The sequence below is a fragment of the Erinaceus europaeus genome, chromosome 9 (assembly GCF_950295315.1).
Source record: "Erinaceus europaeus chromosome 9, mEriEur2.1, whole genome shotgun sequence".
NCBI classification, from domain to species: Eukaryota; Metazoa; Chordata; class Mammalia; order Eulipotyphla; family Erinaceidae; genus Erinaceus; species Erinaceus europaeus.
The window spans coordinates 75627753-75643437 of record NC_080170.1 but is presented as its reverse complement, the minus strand read 5'-3'; the positions used below and the strand labels follow the sequence as shown (position 1 = coordinate 75643437).

At 41.3% G+C, this 15685-nt stretch overlaps 1 protein-coding gene across 4 annotated transcripts in view; it reads left to right on the top strand.

Moving 5' to 3' along the window:
• Positions 1 to 15685, top strand: part of SLC12A8 (solute carrier family 12 member 8) — a 330378-nt gene that overhangs the window by 32408 nt on the left and 282285 nt on the right. For all 4 annotated transcript variants that reach the window (XM_060198210.1, XM_060198211.1, XM_060198212.1 and 1 more), the window contains exon 3: positions 8280 to 8426. In XM_060198210.1, coding sequence (XP_060054193.1) covers positions 8280 to 8426 — 147 coding nt within the window. The remainder of the gene's footprint in view (positions 1 to 8279; positions 8427 to 15685) is intronic.

Genomic DNA, 15685 nt, shown 5'->3' with positions numbered 1-15685 from the left:
TGTTTATGTTGGGGGGGAACAATCTAGTGGAATTGAGCTCTTAGCTGTGGGATCTGATGCTATTTCTGGCATCAAAATGGGAGAATTGCTTACTCTGGGGAAAAAAAACCTCATTCAATGCCATGCATAATTTATCTCAAAATTACACTAGCCATGGGTCAATTAGTCACTGTGCAAGTCACTGTGACTAGTATGAGTTGTCTAATCAGTACTCTTGCTAATGGTTAATTCTCAGGTAGTGGTGAAAAAAGCCAAGAGATGCCTTCTAATGTGAGGCTGGAGCATGTGATGGAGAATCAAAAATGAGACCAGAGTATCTGAGCTGGTGTTGCCATGCTCACATCTGGAGGCAGCCTGCCATACAGGGAGGCCACAGAAATGCCCCCTGGCATCTCTCTATTACTTGTTTGACATTTTATACTAGGGTCCATTTCCCCTTTTCCTGAGTATTTGTTTCTTCTTCATTCCTCTGTCTTACTGGGCTTATGTATGGGTCTCCCTTCCTCTCTTTCTCCCTCTCTCCCTCTCCTCATCAGGATTGCCATCATTGGGTCAAATTCAGGCTCTTCCTACCAGTTTCTAAACAGGCTCTGAGAAGACTCAGTTATATTATTTAGGTGCTTGGTAAAAGCAAACAAAATGATACACTTCTCAAAGCATCCCCAAATAGGATGTCATGGCCCAGTCATGAAATCCATGCCAACCATTTATATTTTGTTTTCTTTTTTTTGCCTCCAGGGTTATTGCTGGGTCTCAGTGCTGGCACTACAAATCTATGAATCCACTGCTCCAAGAGGCCATTTTTTTTTTATATGTATAGAATAGGAAAAGAGAGAACTTGAGAGAGGAGGGGAAAATAGAGAGGGGGAGAGAAAGATAGGCACTTGCAGACCTTCTTCACTACTTGTAAGGCAATCCCCCTGCAGGAGGGGAGCTGGTGGCTTGAATCGGGATCCTTGGGTGGGTCCTTGCACTTTGTATTGCCTGGCCTCCCATTTATACTTTCATTCTCAGGGTAAATAGTCTTTTGAAGACTTAAAATTGCTGTAAAGCAATTTTAAGGCTAATTTAGCCTAATAAGGCCCAGGAAGTGTTACTGCCTTGCAAGAGGAGTAAACCTTCAAAGTCATGATATGAGTTTCATGGATAAGGCACATGTATTTACTTTAAAAGTCCTATTTTTAAATTAAATTTATTTATTCATTTATTAGATCAAAACAGAGAGAAACTGAGAGGGAAGTGGAGGTAGATAGACATCAGAAGCACTGCTTCACTGCTTGTGAAGCTTCTCTATTGCAGATGAGAACCAGGGGCTTGAACATGGGTCCTTGAACACTGAAAGATGTGTGCTCAACTAAGTGTGCCACAACCCATCCCCAGGCACATATATTTACAGTCAAGTGAAATCCAATGTCTTAGCAATTGCCATCTGAAATACTAAACTTTAGGGTCAAAAAGGACAAGTGACTATTAGGTAATTGTGGCTCAGGACAAAGGACAGATTTAAAAAAAATTTATTTATTTATTTATTCCCTTTTGTTGCCCTTGTTTATTGTTGTAGTTATTATTGTTGTCATCATTGTTGGATAAAACAGAGAGAACTGGGGAGAGGAGGGGAAGACAGAGGGGGAGAGAAAGATACACACCTCGCCGGCATCCTGATGGCATCTGGAACCTGGTGGCTGAAAAGAGAGTTAACATACAAAGCCAAACAAATTGTTGAGCAACCATGGACCCAAAGGTTGGAATAGTGGAGAGAAAGTGTTGGGGGGGGGTGCTCACTGCAAACTCTAGTGTACTTTTGCTTTCAGGTATATATTTTGCAGTAGTTTATGGATACGTGTGAACATATGCTCTCTCTCACAGAACCTGTTGTATATCTAGGTTTTGGGACTTTGTTAGAAAGTGATCCACCTGGGATGGAATTAGAGAATGCTATGGAATTATGTGGAATTGTACCCCTCTTACCCTATGGTTTTGTTAATTTATCCTTTCTTAAATAAAAAATAAATGAAAAAAAAGAAAGATAGACACCTGCAGATCTGCTTCACTGCTTGTGAAGCGGCTCCCCAGCACCACCTGCGCTTAACCTGCTGCGCTACCGCCCAACTCCCCAAAGAACAGATTTTACTGTACAAAGTAGAGGATTCAAATCCAGCTATAGGTTTTCTTTTCCTAGCCTTTTTGTCCCCTTCTGTAAATAGGGGCTTGCCTCCCTGTGGTTTAGTGAGGATCAAAGGAGAGAATTAATCAGAAGTTGAAAGCATTATCTGAATCATGACTCTTTTGTTACGGATAGTTGCTATTATTATTGATGTTTCTAATAAATAATACATCTGTAATAGGCCATGATAGGATACCTAACACAAACAGAAGCAGGAAGCTGGTCCATGCTCTGCACTTTGAGATTAGGATTCTGGAAACCAATCCTGTATTCACCAAGTAGGTCCCTTGGTACCATTAGTTCAGCGATAAGCATATGTTGTCAGTGTCTTCACTCTGAGTCGAGATAGCTCTTTTAACATTTATAGACTTTCAGGAGACCCCTCACTAGTAGTGTGTGAAAGACAAATGAACAATAACAAACAAGTATGGGTAAAAGAAATTACAGCTGGAATAACACACTGATGGGAAACAATCTCCTGACCTGTGTGGCTTAGTTGGCATTCCTATTGATTTCTTGAACGCCTCTCTTTTTAATTTTGAAAAAAAAGTTATTTATGAGAGAGAGGAAAGAGGCAAAAGGTGAGAGAAAGAAAGAAAGAGAGAAAGAGAGAGAGAGAGAGAGAGAAAGAGAGAGAATCATTCTGGCACATGTGATACTGGAGATCAAACTCAGGACTCTGTGCTTGAGAGGCCAATGCTTTATCTACTGTAACACCTCCAAGTGCACAAAAAAAAAATCACTAATGATTTTGTAACAATTTACAAGATTATAAGAGTGCAAAGGTATAGTTGTACACCACTCCAATCATAAAATTCTGGGTCTCCTTTCATCATAACCTCCACTGTTTTCATGAAGTCCTAGAGACAGTTTGATGTGTGTATATGTGAATTATTTATATTCCAAAAATGGGTTAAAAAAACCCAGTAGTTGTTTTTATCCCCTTACTTGTTTCACATAGCATAATCACCTCAAGTTCCATCCATTTAAAAATTTTTTTATTATCTTTATTTTATTTGATAGAGACAGCTAGAAATCAAGAGGGGAGAGGGTGATAGGGAGAGAGAGACACCTGCAGCACTGCTTTCCCACTTGCAAAACTTTCCCCTTGCAGGTGAGGACCAGGGGCTTGAACCTGGGTCCTTGCACACTGTAACATGAGTGCTCAACCAGGTATACCACCACCCAGCCCCGTTCCATCCATTTTGTCACAAATGACACAATATCATCTTTTAGAATTACAGAATAGCTTAGTAATAATATAGTAATCTGCTGATGGGAATTTATGTTGTTCCCACTTCTTGTTGAGGCCTTTCTTGATCTGAGTATGTGATACCAGAGAAGGATAAGGAACTGAGAGTTTTTTTCCTTTGTTTTGACCAGGTTTAGTTGAGCTCTACCTTTGGCCCTAAATTACAGGACACCCATAGTTTTCAGCCTGTTAGTAGTTATGCTATATAACTTACCCCTTTCCTTAGAAATTTTTTTCCTTCTTGTTGTCTTGACTTTTCTGTCTTTTCATTGTGTTTATAGATTACAGTTAGATTCACTGTACACCATGATTTTTATGGCCGTCTTCCTGTCTCCAGCGAAATATTATTCATCACTTTTGTGTCATTTGAGGGTATTAGAAGAATCTTAACAGGGTCTGAACTTGATTGATTAGAAATCCTATGCACAAGCAGCTCACAGCATGCATTGTTTTCTCTAAGGTCATTTCCACAAATTTACTTTTCTAGTAAAGAATTTTCATCTGAGTATTTGTGAGTGCCTTTGTTACTTTTGAATTGGAAAGAAAGAAGGTATCAGGTTAGTATCAGGTATTAGCTTCTGATACTAGAAAATTGTCAAATGATGCTTAAGAATCTTAGGGAAGGGTTGGAAGGGAGCTTAGAGAGCACTGTATCATTTAGTGTTCAGTAAGGAAAGCAGAAACTTCTTTTCTTCACTATTATTTTTATTTATGACACATGTATCATTATATTAGCATATAGGTAGTCTTCCTATATATTATTATTATCTTTTCCTCTTATTGAGAGATTAATGGTTTACAGTACAGTTGTTGGCACATGGTGCAATTTCTCATTTCCTCATGATAGGTGTCTGAAGAACAGTCCCACCCCCAACCTCGGTCTTTTTCCACCATTATAAACCAGGACCCCAAAGTCCTCCCACTCTATCCTTCCCCTTCTTCCCCAGAGTCTTTTGTTTTGGTGAAATATACCAAAACCAGTCCAAGTTTCACTTTATGTTTTCCCTTTCTGTCCTTGTTTCTTCTTCTTAAAAAATATTTTACTTATTATTTATTGGGTAGAGACAGAGAGAAATAAAGAGGGAAGGGGAAGATAGAGGAGACAGAGAGAGAGAGAGAGAGAGAGTTCTCCAGAGACCTATAGCATTGCCTTACCACTCGTGAAGCTTTCCCTCTGTGATTGGGGAGCAGAGACTTAAACGCAAATACTTGTGCATGGTAACGTGTGCTCAACCAGGTGTGCCAATGCCTGGCCTTCTATCCTTCTTTCTTAAGTTCAACCTTTAAGTGTATTTAAATGGGGATTTAGTACAAATAAATATTTCTTACAGAAATATTTGAAAAGATGGAAAACAGGCTGGGTGAGTGGTGGCTCCCTGGTTGAGAACACATGTTACAATGCACAAGAACTTGAGTTCAAGTCCCAGATCCCCACCCACAGGGGGAAAGCTTCCCAAGCGGTGAAGCAGTGCTGCAGGTCTCTCTCTCTCCCTTTTTAATTCTCTGTTCCCTCTCAGTTTCTCTCTTTCTCTATGCAACAAATATTAAACAAATAAAAAAAAACTAAAAAAACAAAACAAAACTAAAAGTACAAAGAATGGATTGAAAACTAAAGTAAAAAGATGGATACCCAAAGATTAATAACTTTGCTGTCTTCTCTCTAGGACTGGGGAACCAGATGGGAGATGGCAGTACCAGAACATGTGTCTACTGCTTGAGCTGGAACCCTGATTCCCACACTCACCTAGAAATGACATATAGCAGGCCCAGGTGGTGGAACACCTGGTTGAGTGCACATGTTGAGTGCACAAGGTCCCAGGTTTGAGCCCCCAGTCCCCACCTGCAGTGGGGGAAGCAGTGCTGTAGGCATCTCTCTTTCTCTTTATCTCCCCCTTCCTTCTTGATTTCTTTCTTTTTTCTTAATTAGGGAATTAATGTTTTACAGTCAACAGTAAATACAGTAGTTTGTACATGCATTAACATTTCCTAGTTTCCCACATAACAATACAACCCCCACTAGGCCCTCTGTCATCCTGTTCCAGGACCTGAACTCTCCCCCTCACCCACCCCAGTTTCTTACTTTGGTGCAATACACCAACTTCATTCCAAGTTCTGCTTAGTGTTTTCTCTTCTGATCTTGTTTTTCAGCTTCTGCCTGTGAGTGAGATCATCCCATATTCATTCTTGTCTTTCTGGCTTATCTCATTTAATGTGGTTTCTTCAAGCTCCATCCAAGATGGGCTGAAAACAGTGAAATCACCATTTTTAATACATGAGTAGTATTCCACTATGTAATATACTACAACTTGCTCAACCACTCATCTGTTGTTGGACACCTGGGTTGCTTCCAGGTTTTGGCTATTAAAAATTGTGCTGCTATGAATATGTATACACAAATCTTTTTGTATGGGTGTGTTGGGCTCCTTAGGATATATTCCCCAGGAGAGTAATAGTAGGGTCATAGGGTAGGTCCATTTCTAGCCTTCTGAGAGTTCTCCAGACTGCTCTCCACAGAAGTTGGACCAACTGATATTCCCACCAGCAGTGCAGGAGGGTTCCTTTGACCCCACAACCTCTCCAGCATTTGCTGCTGTTACCTTTTCTGATGTATGACATTCTCACAGGAGTGAAGTGGTATCTCATTGTAGTCTTTATTTGCATTTCTCTGACAATCAAAGACTTGGAGCATTTTTTCATGTGTTTCTCAGCCTTTTGGATCTCTTCTGTGGTGAATATTCTGTCAATGTACTGTCCCCATTTTTGGATGGGGGTGATTTGTTTTCTTTGGTTGAGTTTGGCAAGCTCTTTATATATTTTGGTTATTAAACTATTGTCTGAAGTACTGTATATAAAGATCTTTTCCCATTCTGTGAGGGGTCTCTTTGTTTGGGTATTGATTTCTTTTGCTGTGCAGAATCTTTTTAATTTGATATAGTCCCATTGGTTTATTATTGCCTTAGTCTTCTTTAGATTCATTTCATTGAAGATGTCTTTAAAATGTATGCGGAAAAGAGTTCTGCCAATATATTCCTCTAAGTATCTGGTGATTTCACCATTGTCAGCCCAACTTGGATGGAGCTTGAAGAAATCATGTTAAGTGAAATAAGTCAGAAATAGAATGATGAATATGGGATGGTCTTACTCACGAGAAGTTGAAGAACAAGGTCAGAAGAGAAAACACTAAATATAAATTGGACTGGAGTTGCTGTATTGCACCACAATAAAAGAGTTTGGGGTGGATGTGGGGGGAGAGTTCAGGTCTGTGGATTCTGAGGCAATTATTTACCATGTTCTCATCAAGAGAACAATGTGGAAAGACTTCCACTACATAGTCTCACCTCTAGACCACTGGGGTATAAGATAGTCTCCTGAGTTTCCTGGTCAGGTCTCTGCTCCCTGATATTAGCACAGGGCCACCCCCCTGCTGCTCCAGCCTCCAATGGGCAGTAGCAATAGAGACTCACAGTTGCATTTGGTGAGCCTTAGGGGAGTCTTCTCCTCCCTTCAGCAGTCTTTTTGTTAGTAAAACAAATGGGAGGTGGTTCCTCAACTGACAAACTGCTGTACTATTACCAGCTGCTTGGGAATAGATATGGGCTTTAGCCCAGGGGTCGCTCCTTAGGCTCCTCTCTGTCCATGAGCCACACGTGTTTTCACTCACCGCTGACTTGGTGGGTTCCCAAAGTAGTCCTAGTCTTGTTTTGTTGTGGTCTCAGGTGACTTTGATATTCCTAGTTGTCCAGGGGGAGGAGAGGAGAGAAACACAGCTGCTGCTACTCTGTAGCCCCGCCTCCACTACAGTTGATTTCTGATGGTCTCTATCTAATAAATAAATAAAGATAATAAAAAGTTAAAAAAAAAAGGGAAGGTAGTCGGTAGGGCAGTGGGTTAAACACACGTGGCACAAAGCGCAAGGATCGGTGTAAGGATACCCTTTTGAGCCCCTGGCTCCCCACCTGCAGGGGAGTTGCTTCACAGGCGGTGAAGCAGGTCTGCAGGTGTCTATCTTTCTCGCCCCCTCTCTCTTTTACCCTCCTTTCTCCATTTCTTTCTGTCCTATCCAACAACAATGACATCAATAACAACAACAGCAATAACTACAACAATAAAAAACAAAAGGGCGACAAAAGGGAATAAATAAATATCTTTAAAAAAAAGGAAAAAGAGAAACAAATGAATGATACATAGCACTTCCACCTCTGTTCCAGTGACTTAACTCAATCACATAGGTGCATCTGCCTGCAAGAAAACTGGGAAGGGGCTGGGGGAGATAGCATAATGGTTATGCAAACAGACTCTCATGCCTGAGACTCCTAAGTCCCAGGTTTAATTCCCTGCACCACCACAAGCCAGAACTGAGCAGTGCTCTGGTGTTTCTCTCTGTGTCTGTCTGTCTTTCTCTCTCTGCAGCTCTCTCAAAAATAAAATAAATAAAATACAAAAAAAAAAAAAAGAAAGAAAAAGAAAACTGGGAATGTAGTCTTCTGACTGACTGGACGTAAAAGGAATCATGCTTGTTGAACAGTTTTCACTACAGTTGGTGCAGGAATCACTTCTGTTAAGAGAGAACCCTTTGTAGCCTCAGTCTTCAAGACTCTGTAATCATGTAAGCCCATGGTTCTCCTGGCACAATAGGGGAAAGTATTTTAGGTATTTCACTTATTTATTTATTTATTTGAGCACCCTGCTTCTCTGACTATTGTAGTGATGGGGATCCAATCTAAGACCTTACATGAAAGTCCTGTGTGTTACAATGGCACTAGTTCCCTGCCCTTCAGGTGGAAGTATTTTAAAGCTGACTTTACTCTCCATCTCAACCCTCTTGAATGCTGCTAAGCTGACTTTTGTTTGCTTTGTTTTCAGGAGGCCCTTGCCCAGCCTCAGCCCTGGTGGAAGATCCAGCTGTTTGTATGGGAGCCAGTTCTGTTTGGGACATGGGATGGTGTATTCACATCCTGCATGATCAACATTTTTGGGGTTGTTCTCTTCTTGAGAACTGGCTGGCTGGTGGTAAGTGATAAACTGGTGACCCTGGAGTTTCTTGGGGGAAACTGGGACTTGGAAAATCTCTTTCACTCTCAGTCTGTCCACAGAGCAGACAGCTGATACTTGAAGCCCAAGGTACTCCAGAAACACAAAGCAAGGTTAAGTATACTGATTGCTTTTTAGCTTAGAATTCTGAAGATATGGGCTTCAGATAGAAGTTCCAATGGAAATGTTGCCAGGGATTTCACTACACCATGAGGACATCATGGGTAGAACTAGAGGAGGTTTGGAGAGAGAACAGACTAATAATACATTTGCTTCCTGTTTGTGACCCTTTCTAGCTTTCCTCAGTTGGTGCTCTCCTGGTGCCATTCAGATGCTTGCTTGATAAGAGCTGATACTTTACCTTTGAGCCCAAAGACTGGAAACTCAAGCAGAATTTTTATACTGTAGATTAGAAACAGATTTCTTCTTTGGAAACCTCAGTCTTTTTAGGTTTCTACTTGGTTAGATGAGGCCCACTCACATTATAGAGTGTAATCTTTACTAATGGTTATGCAAAGAGACTATCATATCTGAGGCTCCAAAATCTTAGGTTCAATGCCCCCATACCACTAGAAGTCAGAGCTGAGCAGTGCTTTGGTTAAAAAAAAAAAAAAAAGAAAGAAAAAGAAAAGAAAAAAGGCACTAGGCAGTGGTCTACCTGGTTAAGCACACACATTATAGTGTGCAAGGACCCAAGTTCAAGCCCCTTGTCCCCACTGTAGGCAGAAAGCTTCACAAGTGGTGAAGCAGGGCTGCAAATGTCTCTCTGTCTCTTTCCCACTCTATCTCCCCTCCCTTATCAGTTTCTTTCTGTCTCTATCTAATAAATGAATAATCAAAATATTAAAAAAGCTAGTTGATAGTAAATGATAAAGTAGTTGATAGTAAATGGGTTAGCAAAATGGCACACTGGATAGTATGCCTTCTTTGCCATGAATCCAAACTAGGTTTGATCCCTACACTCAGCACATTGGAGGAAGATTCAGTACTGTGGTGTCTACCCACTCCCACCTCTGTTTCTTTGTCTCTCTGGAAATAACAAAAAAAAAAGTCATCTACATTTTTAAAACTGCACATATTGCACTATTTAGTCTAGTGTTTGACTGAATAGCTGGCCATCATAGTGTAGCCAAGTAGAAACGTAAATGTAACTACCACATAGACAAAGCTCAGGGGGTTAAAGCTTCACCATAGTGAGGTTTAGGTTTTTGTTTGTTTTTTTTCTGTTGTTTTAGAATTTTTTTTTTCCCCTCCAGGGTTATTGCTGGGCTTGGTGCCTGCACCATGAATCGACCGCTCCTGGAGGCCATTTTTCCCCCTTTTGTTGCCCTTGTTGTTGTAGCCTCATTGTGGTTATTATTATTGCCATTGTTGACGCTATTCGTTGTTGGATAGGACAGAGAGAAATGGAGGGAGGAGGGGAAGACAGAGAAGGGGAGAGAAAGATAGACACCTGCAGACCTGCTTCACCGCCTGTGAAGTGATTCCCCTGCAGGTGGGGAGCCGGGGTCTCGAACCAGGATCCTTACACCGTTCCTTGTGCTTTGCGCCACATGCGCTTAACCCACTGCGCCACTGCCTGACCCCCTGTTTTAGAGATTTTTAAAAATTTATTAAGAGAGAAAGATGGGAGGAAAGAGGAAGAAAATGAGGAGGATAAAGGGAAACATATATATATATTTTGGTTTTATGTTTACATGAGGCAGCAAGAAGGATAGAGATAAGTCAGAGCACTATTCTGATACATGTGGTGCTGGGGATAGAACCAGGAAGCTCAAGCATGAAAGTTCAGTGTTGTGCTTATTGAGCAGTTTCCCCAGCTGCTTAAGTTAAAAAAATTGTTTATGACATAAAGAGGGGAGGGATAGAGAACCAGAGCCAGGGATCAAACTCAGGATCTAATGCTTGAGGATTCAAAGCTTAATTTTAGGTACCATCTACCAGGCCAGTTATAAGCATATATTTAGATGAGAAATATTACAAAATGTTTTAACACATCCAATCAAGTAAAATAAATGTGATAAAAAAAAATAGAGCAGAGATCACTAGAATGAGGAAAAATGCTGTCTCATAGAAGGAGGTCTTGGGATCTATGAGCATATGTATATTTCTTTTTTATACCAAAAATTCCCCCAAGGGCTATTTATTTATTTATTTATTTATAAAATGGAAGTATTGACAAGACTATAGGATAAGAGGAATACAATTTCTTTTTTTAAAATTATTTATTTATTCCCTTTTGTTGTCCTTGTTTTATTGTAGTTATTATTGATGTCGTTGTTGGATAGGACAGAGAGAAATGGAGAGAGAAGGGGAAGACAGAGAGGGGGAGAGAAAGACACCTACAGACCTGCTTCACTACTTATGAAGCGACTCCCCTGTAGGTGGGGAGTCAGGGCTGGAACCGGGATGCTTACACTGGTCTTTGCACTTTGTGCCATGTGCACTTAACCTGCTGCGCTACCACCCGACTTCCCCTTGGAAGCTTTCTTATCCTTTGTCCCTCTGGGAGTATGGACCCAGGATCATTGTGGGATGCAGAAGACTGGAGGTCTGGCTTGTGTAACTGCTTCCCCGCTGAACATGGGCTTGGCAGGTCAATCCATACTCCCAGTTTGTCTCTCTCTTCCCCTAGTGGGGCTGGGATCTAGGGATGTGGGGCTACAGGACACATTGGTGGGGTTGTCTGCCCAGGGAAGTCAGGTTGGCATCATGGTATCGTCTGGAACCTGGTGGCTGAAGAAGAGTTAAGATATAAGGCAGAACAAGTTGTTGACTAATCATGAACCCAAAGACAAGGATATTGCAGATGAAGATTTGGGGTCTCCGTTTTGGAAAAAGCTAGTAGGTCTATTTTAGATATATTCCAAGGGGCCCATGACCTTACTAGCTTTTAAAAATTTTATTGGGGGGAAGTGTTAATGAGTTACAGCATGTTTATTTATGTTTATTATGTGTATGGTTTCCCAGTTTAGGTGTCTACTACATACCCTTTAACCCCCTCGTTAAGGACCTTAGACCTCCACTCTCCCCATACTCCCTCTTTCATTCCTTCCCCAGTGTCCCTTGCTTTGGTGCAGTACATCGCCCTCAGTTCAAGTTTCATCCCATGCTCTCCCTTTCTAACTCTGTTTCCTAAATTCTGCCTACATATGGAGTCATCCCATATTCATTCGTCTCTTCCTGAGATTTAGAGGTTTTGTTTTTAATTTTATATTTATTTATTTATTTATTTATTAATGGATACAGACAGAGAGAAATTGAGGGGGACAGGGAGTAGAGAGGGAGAGAGACAGAGAGACAGAGAGACACCAGCAGCCCTGCTTTACCACTAGAAAAGCTTTCCCCCTGCAGATGGAGACCAGGGGCTTGAACCAGGGTCCTTGTGCACTGTAGTGTGGGTGCTTAATGAGGTGTGCCACCACCTGGCCCTGAGTTTTGTTGTTGTTTTTTTAACTGCCTCAGGAGAACCAAGTAGGACCAGACTTTCCTAAGCTTATGTTCTATTCCCCAAGCTAAGACTTCATGGAATATTGTAATTTATATTGTTACCTTACAATGTAGATAAGGCATTCATATTCATCTATATTTTATAACTAAAGTATGCTTCTGGTAATTCTGAGAACATTTGGAAAGTTAAATTTTACTGAACCTTCCTCTTAGTTTTTGAAAGTTATTTATTTACTGTTACCTTTTTTGTCATTAGGATTATCATCAGGGCTCTATGCCTGTATGGTTATACTTCTCCTGGTGGACTTTTTTTTAAAATTAAGAGTGTGAGAGACAGAGAGGGAGAGAAAGAAGAGACACCATAGTGTTGCTCCACTGCTCATTAAGATGGTTTCCTCCTCTCTCTCTCTTTTTCTCTCTCTCATGTTATTTCCATGTGGACCCATGCTTGAACCTAGATCCTCATGCATCATAAAGTGTGCACTCTGTAGGTTGAGCCATCTCCTAGTCCTTTGGAAGTAATTTTTAAAATAATTATTTTTAAAGATTTATTTTTTTAAAAGAGAGAGGCATCCCAGAGCATTGCTCAGCTTTGGAGGTGCCAAGGATTGAAACTGTAACATCTAGAACTGACTTATGAAAGTCTGGTGTTCAAATACTATATTATTTATCTAGTTCAATAATCATTATATTATTAAGGGAGGAGGGAGAGAGAGCACCATTCCAGCTTATGTGTTGTTGGGATTGAACCTGGGCACCAGCAGCAAATCCTGTACTCTATCCACTTCCCTGTTCACCCTACTTGACTTTGAGTTATCTTTTTTAAAGACTTATGAATCATAGATGGTAATTTGCTTGAGAATATCTGACTTGCACTAAAAATAATTGCATTCTTTATTTATGAACAACTTTTTATTGTTTTTTAGTTTCAAACTTCATGTAAATTAAAACAAGTTATTAGTGATTTAATGATTATCAAGATTGTATGATAATAGAGGTATTATTTCATACAGTTCCAACCACCAGAGTTCTGTGTCCATCCCTTCCATTGGAAACTTCCCTATTCTTTATCCCTCTGAGAGTATGGACCAAAAGTCTTTTTGTGGGACAGAAGGTGGCAGGACTGGCTTCTGTAATTGTTTCTCTGCTGGACATGAGCATTGGCAGGTTGATCCATACCCCCAGCCTATTTCTGTATTTCCATAGGTGAGTAGAGCTCTGCAGAGATGAAGTTCTAGGACACAATGATAAGGTTGTCTGCCCAGGCAAGTCAGGATGGAATCCTAGTAGCACCTGCAACTTGGTGGTTGAAAGGTAGCAAGATACAAAGCAGGACAAGTTGTTTAATAAACTTCATGTAAATTTTAATTATCAGAGGCAAAAATTAAGATTTTTTTTACTTTAACTCTTATGTATAAAAATTGATATTTCACACCAAAGAATTTATTTTATTTATTTTAAAACTTTTATTTATTCCCTTTTGTTGCCCTTGTTTTTTATTGTTGTAGTTATTATAATTGTTGTTGTCATTGTTGTTGGATAGAACAGAGAGAAATGGAGAGAGGAGGGGAAGACAGAGAGGGGGAGAGAAAGATAGACACCTGCAGACCTGCTTCACCGCTTGTGAAGAGAGTCCCCTGCAGATGGGGAGCCAGGGCTCGAACCGGGATCCCTACGCCAGTCCTTGCGCTTTGCGCCACGTGCGCTTAACCCACTGCGCTACAGCCTGACTCCCTTATTTTTTAAAAATTTATTTATTTAAGAAAGGAGACATTAACAAAACCGTAGGATAGGAGGGGTACAGCTCCACACAATTCCCACCACCAAATCTCCATATCCCATCCCCTCTCCTGATAGCTTTCCCATTCTCTATCCCTCTGGGAGTATGGACCCTGGGTCGTTGTGGGTTGCAGAAGGTGGAAGGTCTGGTTTCTGTAATTGCTTCCCCTGCTGAACATGGGCATTGACTGGTCAATCCATACTCCCAGTCTGCCTTTTTCTTTCCCTAGTAGGGTGTGTCTCTGGGGAAGCGGAGCTCCAGGACATATTGGTGGGGTTGTCAGTCCAGGGAAATCTGGTCGGCATCCTGTTGGCCTCTGGAACCTGGTGGCTGAAAAGAGAGTTAACATACAAAGCCAAACAAATTGTTGAACAATAATGGACCTAAAGGCTGGAATAATGCAGATGAAGTGTTGGGGGGGGGTACTCACTACAGACTCTTGTGTGTTAGCGAGCATAAATCAAACCACCATCCACTGTAAGGAAGCAAAGATGTTTATTAACGAATTGCAATCCGGGCCGAGATGGTGACTGGTGTTAGTCTACCAAGCTCGGCCCCGAACAGGGCTCAAACCATACAATTTATAGGAATTCAGACTACACTCAGGGAGGGGGAGCACATCACCTTATCAACCTACATCCAATAACAGGCTATAGCAAACACAAGATCCAATCATTTCAAACTTAGCAAAAGCATGATCCATTCAAAGCAAAGCGCGGGCTAGTTTCAAATATAGTAAGATCACACAACCAATAGAATTCAACCAGGCAGGGTCGCCACATCCCCCTACCATCTGCTATGACCACCCATCCGGTGGGCTGCATACCACAAAGTCAGTTCAAAGGTCCTGATAAGGCTTGTCCCCATGTAGGGTCCTTTGAACAATGGGTGGCCTTAACTGATTAGGTCCTGCTTATTCAAGGGGGAAGGGGCAAGGAATTTTACACCTCATACTACAAGCAACTCATACTAAAAGCACTTAACAAACAACTGCATAAAAAGGGAATTTCAAGGCTACTGCCTTTTACATTCCCCACTTGTCTTAGCCGAGAATCAAATCTTTGATTCATCTTCATCTTTTTTTTCTTTTGGGTCAGTGGGATCAGCAACTGTCCTCTTCAAAGGAGTGTGATGAATCTAGTGGCACTTTCCGGCAACCTTTGCAGCAGTTGGTGTACTCAGGATCACAATATAAGGTCTTTCTCACTGGGTGTGCCTTGTGGAGCAGGCAGCAGATGACAGGGTCCTTCCCAAAGGCTTGTAGCACAGCATTCTAATTGTCCTGCAATATAGGCTGGAGATCTGTAAGAACTTGGTAACAGTTGTGGGATAGATCAGAGACAAGAGCATCACAGATCATGACAGCAGCAGTCTGCCAAAAACCATTTCAAAGGGAGACAGTTTGTTTACAATGGGAGACAGTGTACTCTCAGAAGGGCCTGAGCCAGGAGCGATACCAATCCCCTGCCAGTTTCAAGGGTTAATTTAGTTAAAGTCTCCTTTAAGGTCTAATTTATCTCTCTACCTGCCCAGGGATATGGGACTCGTTAGCATAATGAAATTTCCAATTTATTCCCATTTCTCTGGCCACTAACCGAGACATATCAGCAAGTACTTATACCCAAAAGTCTCTGATTTTACTTCTGTAAAATCTATTTAGTCTCTAGTCCTAATCTCTTGCCCATCTTATTTCTCCTTACTGTATCCAGGGTCCTTTGGAAGCAGGGAGCCTAGTAGAATCAATGTCAAGGCTGGCTCTGCTTGTTGTGTAGCTGCACAAGTGGCTTCATCTGCCCTCTAGTTTCTTTTCTGATGTCCGGAACAATGGGTCACGGCTGCTTCTTGCAGGGTCCATGCGGCCTCCAGTAGGTTCTTTTGCTGGATCATCTTCCCGGTGGGAGTCAGGAATCTTCTCTCCCCACATGCTCCATGCACACGCCATGTAGCAAAGGCATACCTCTTGGCAGTCATGCATTTGTAGGGAGCCTCAGGATCCGTCTCCAACATC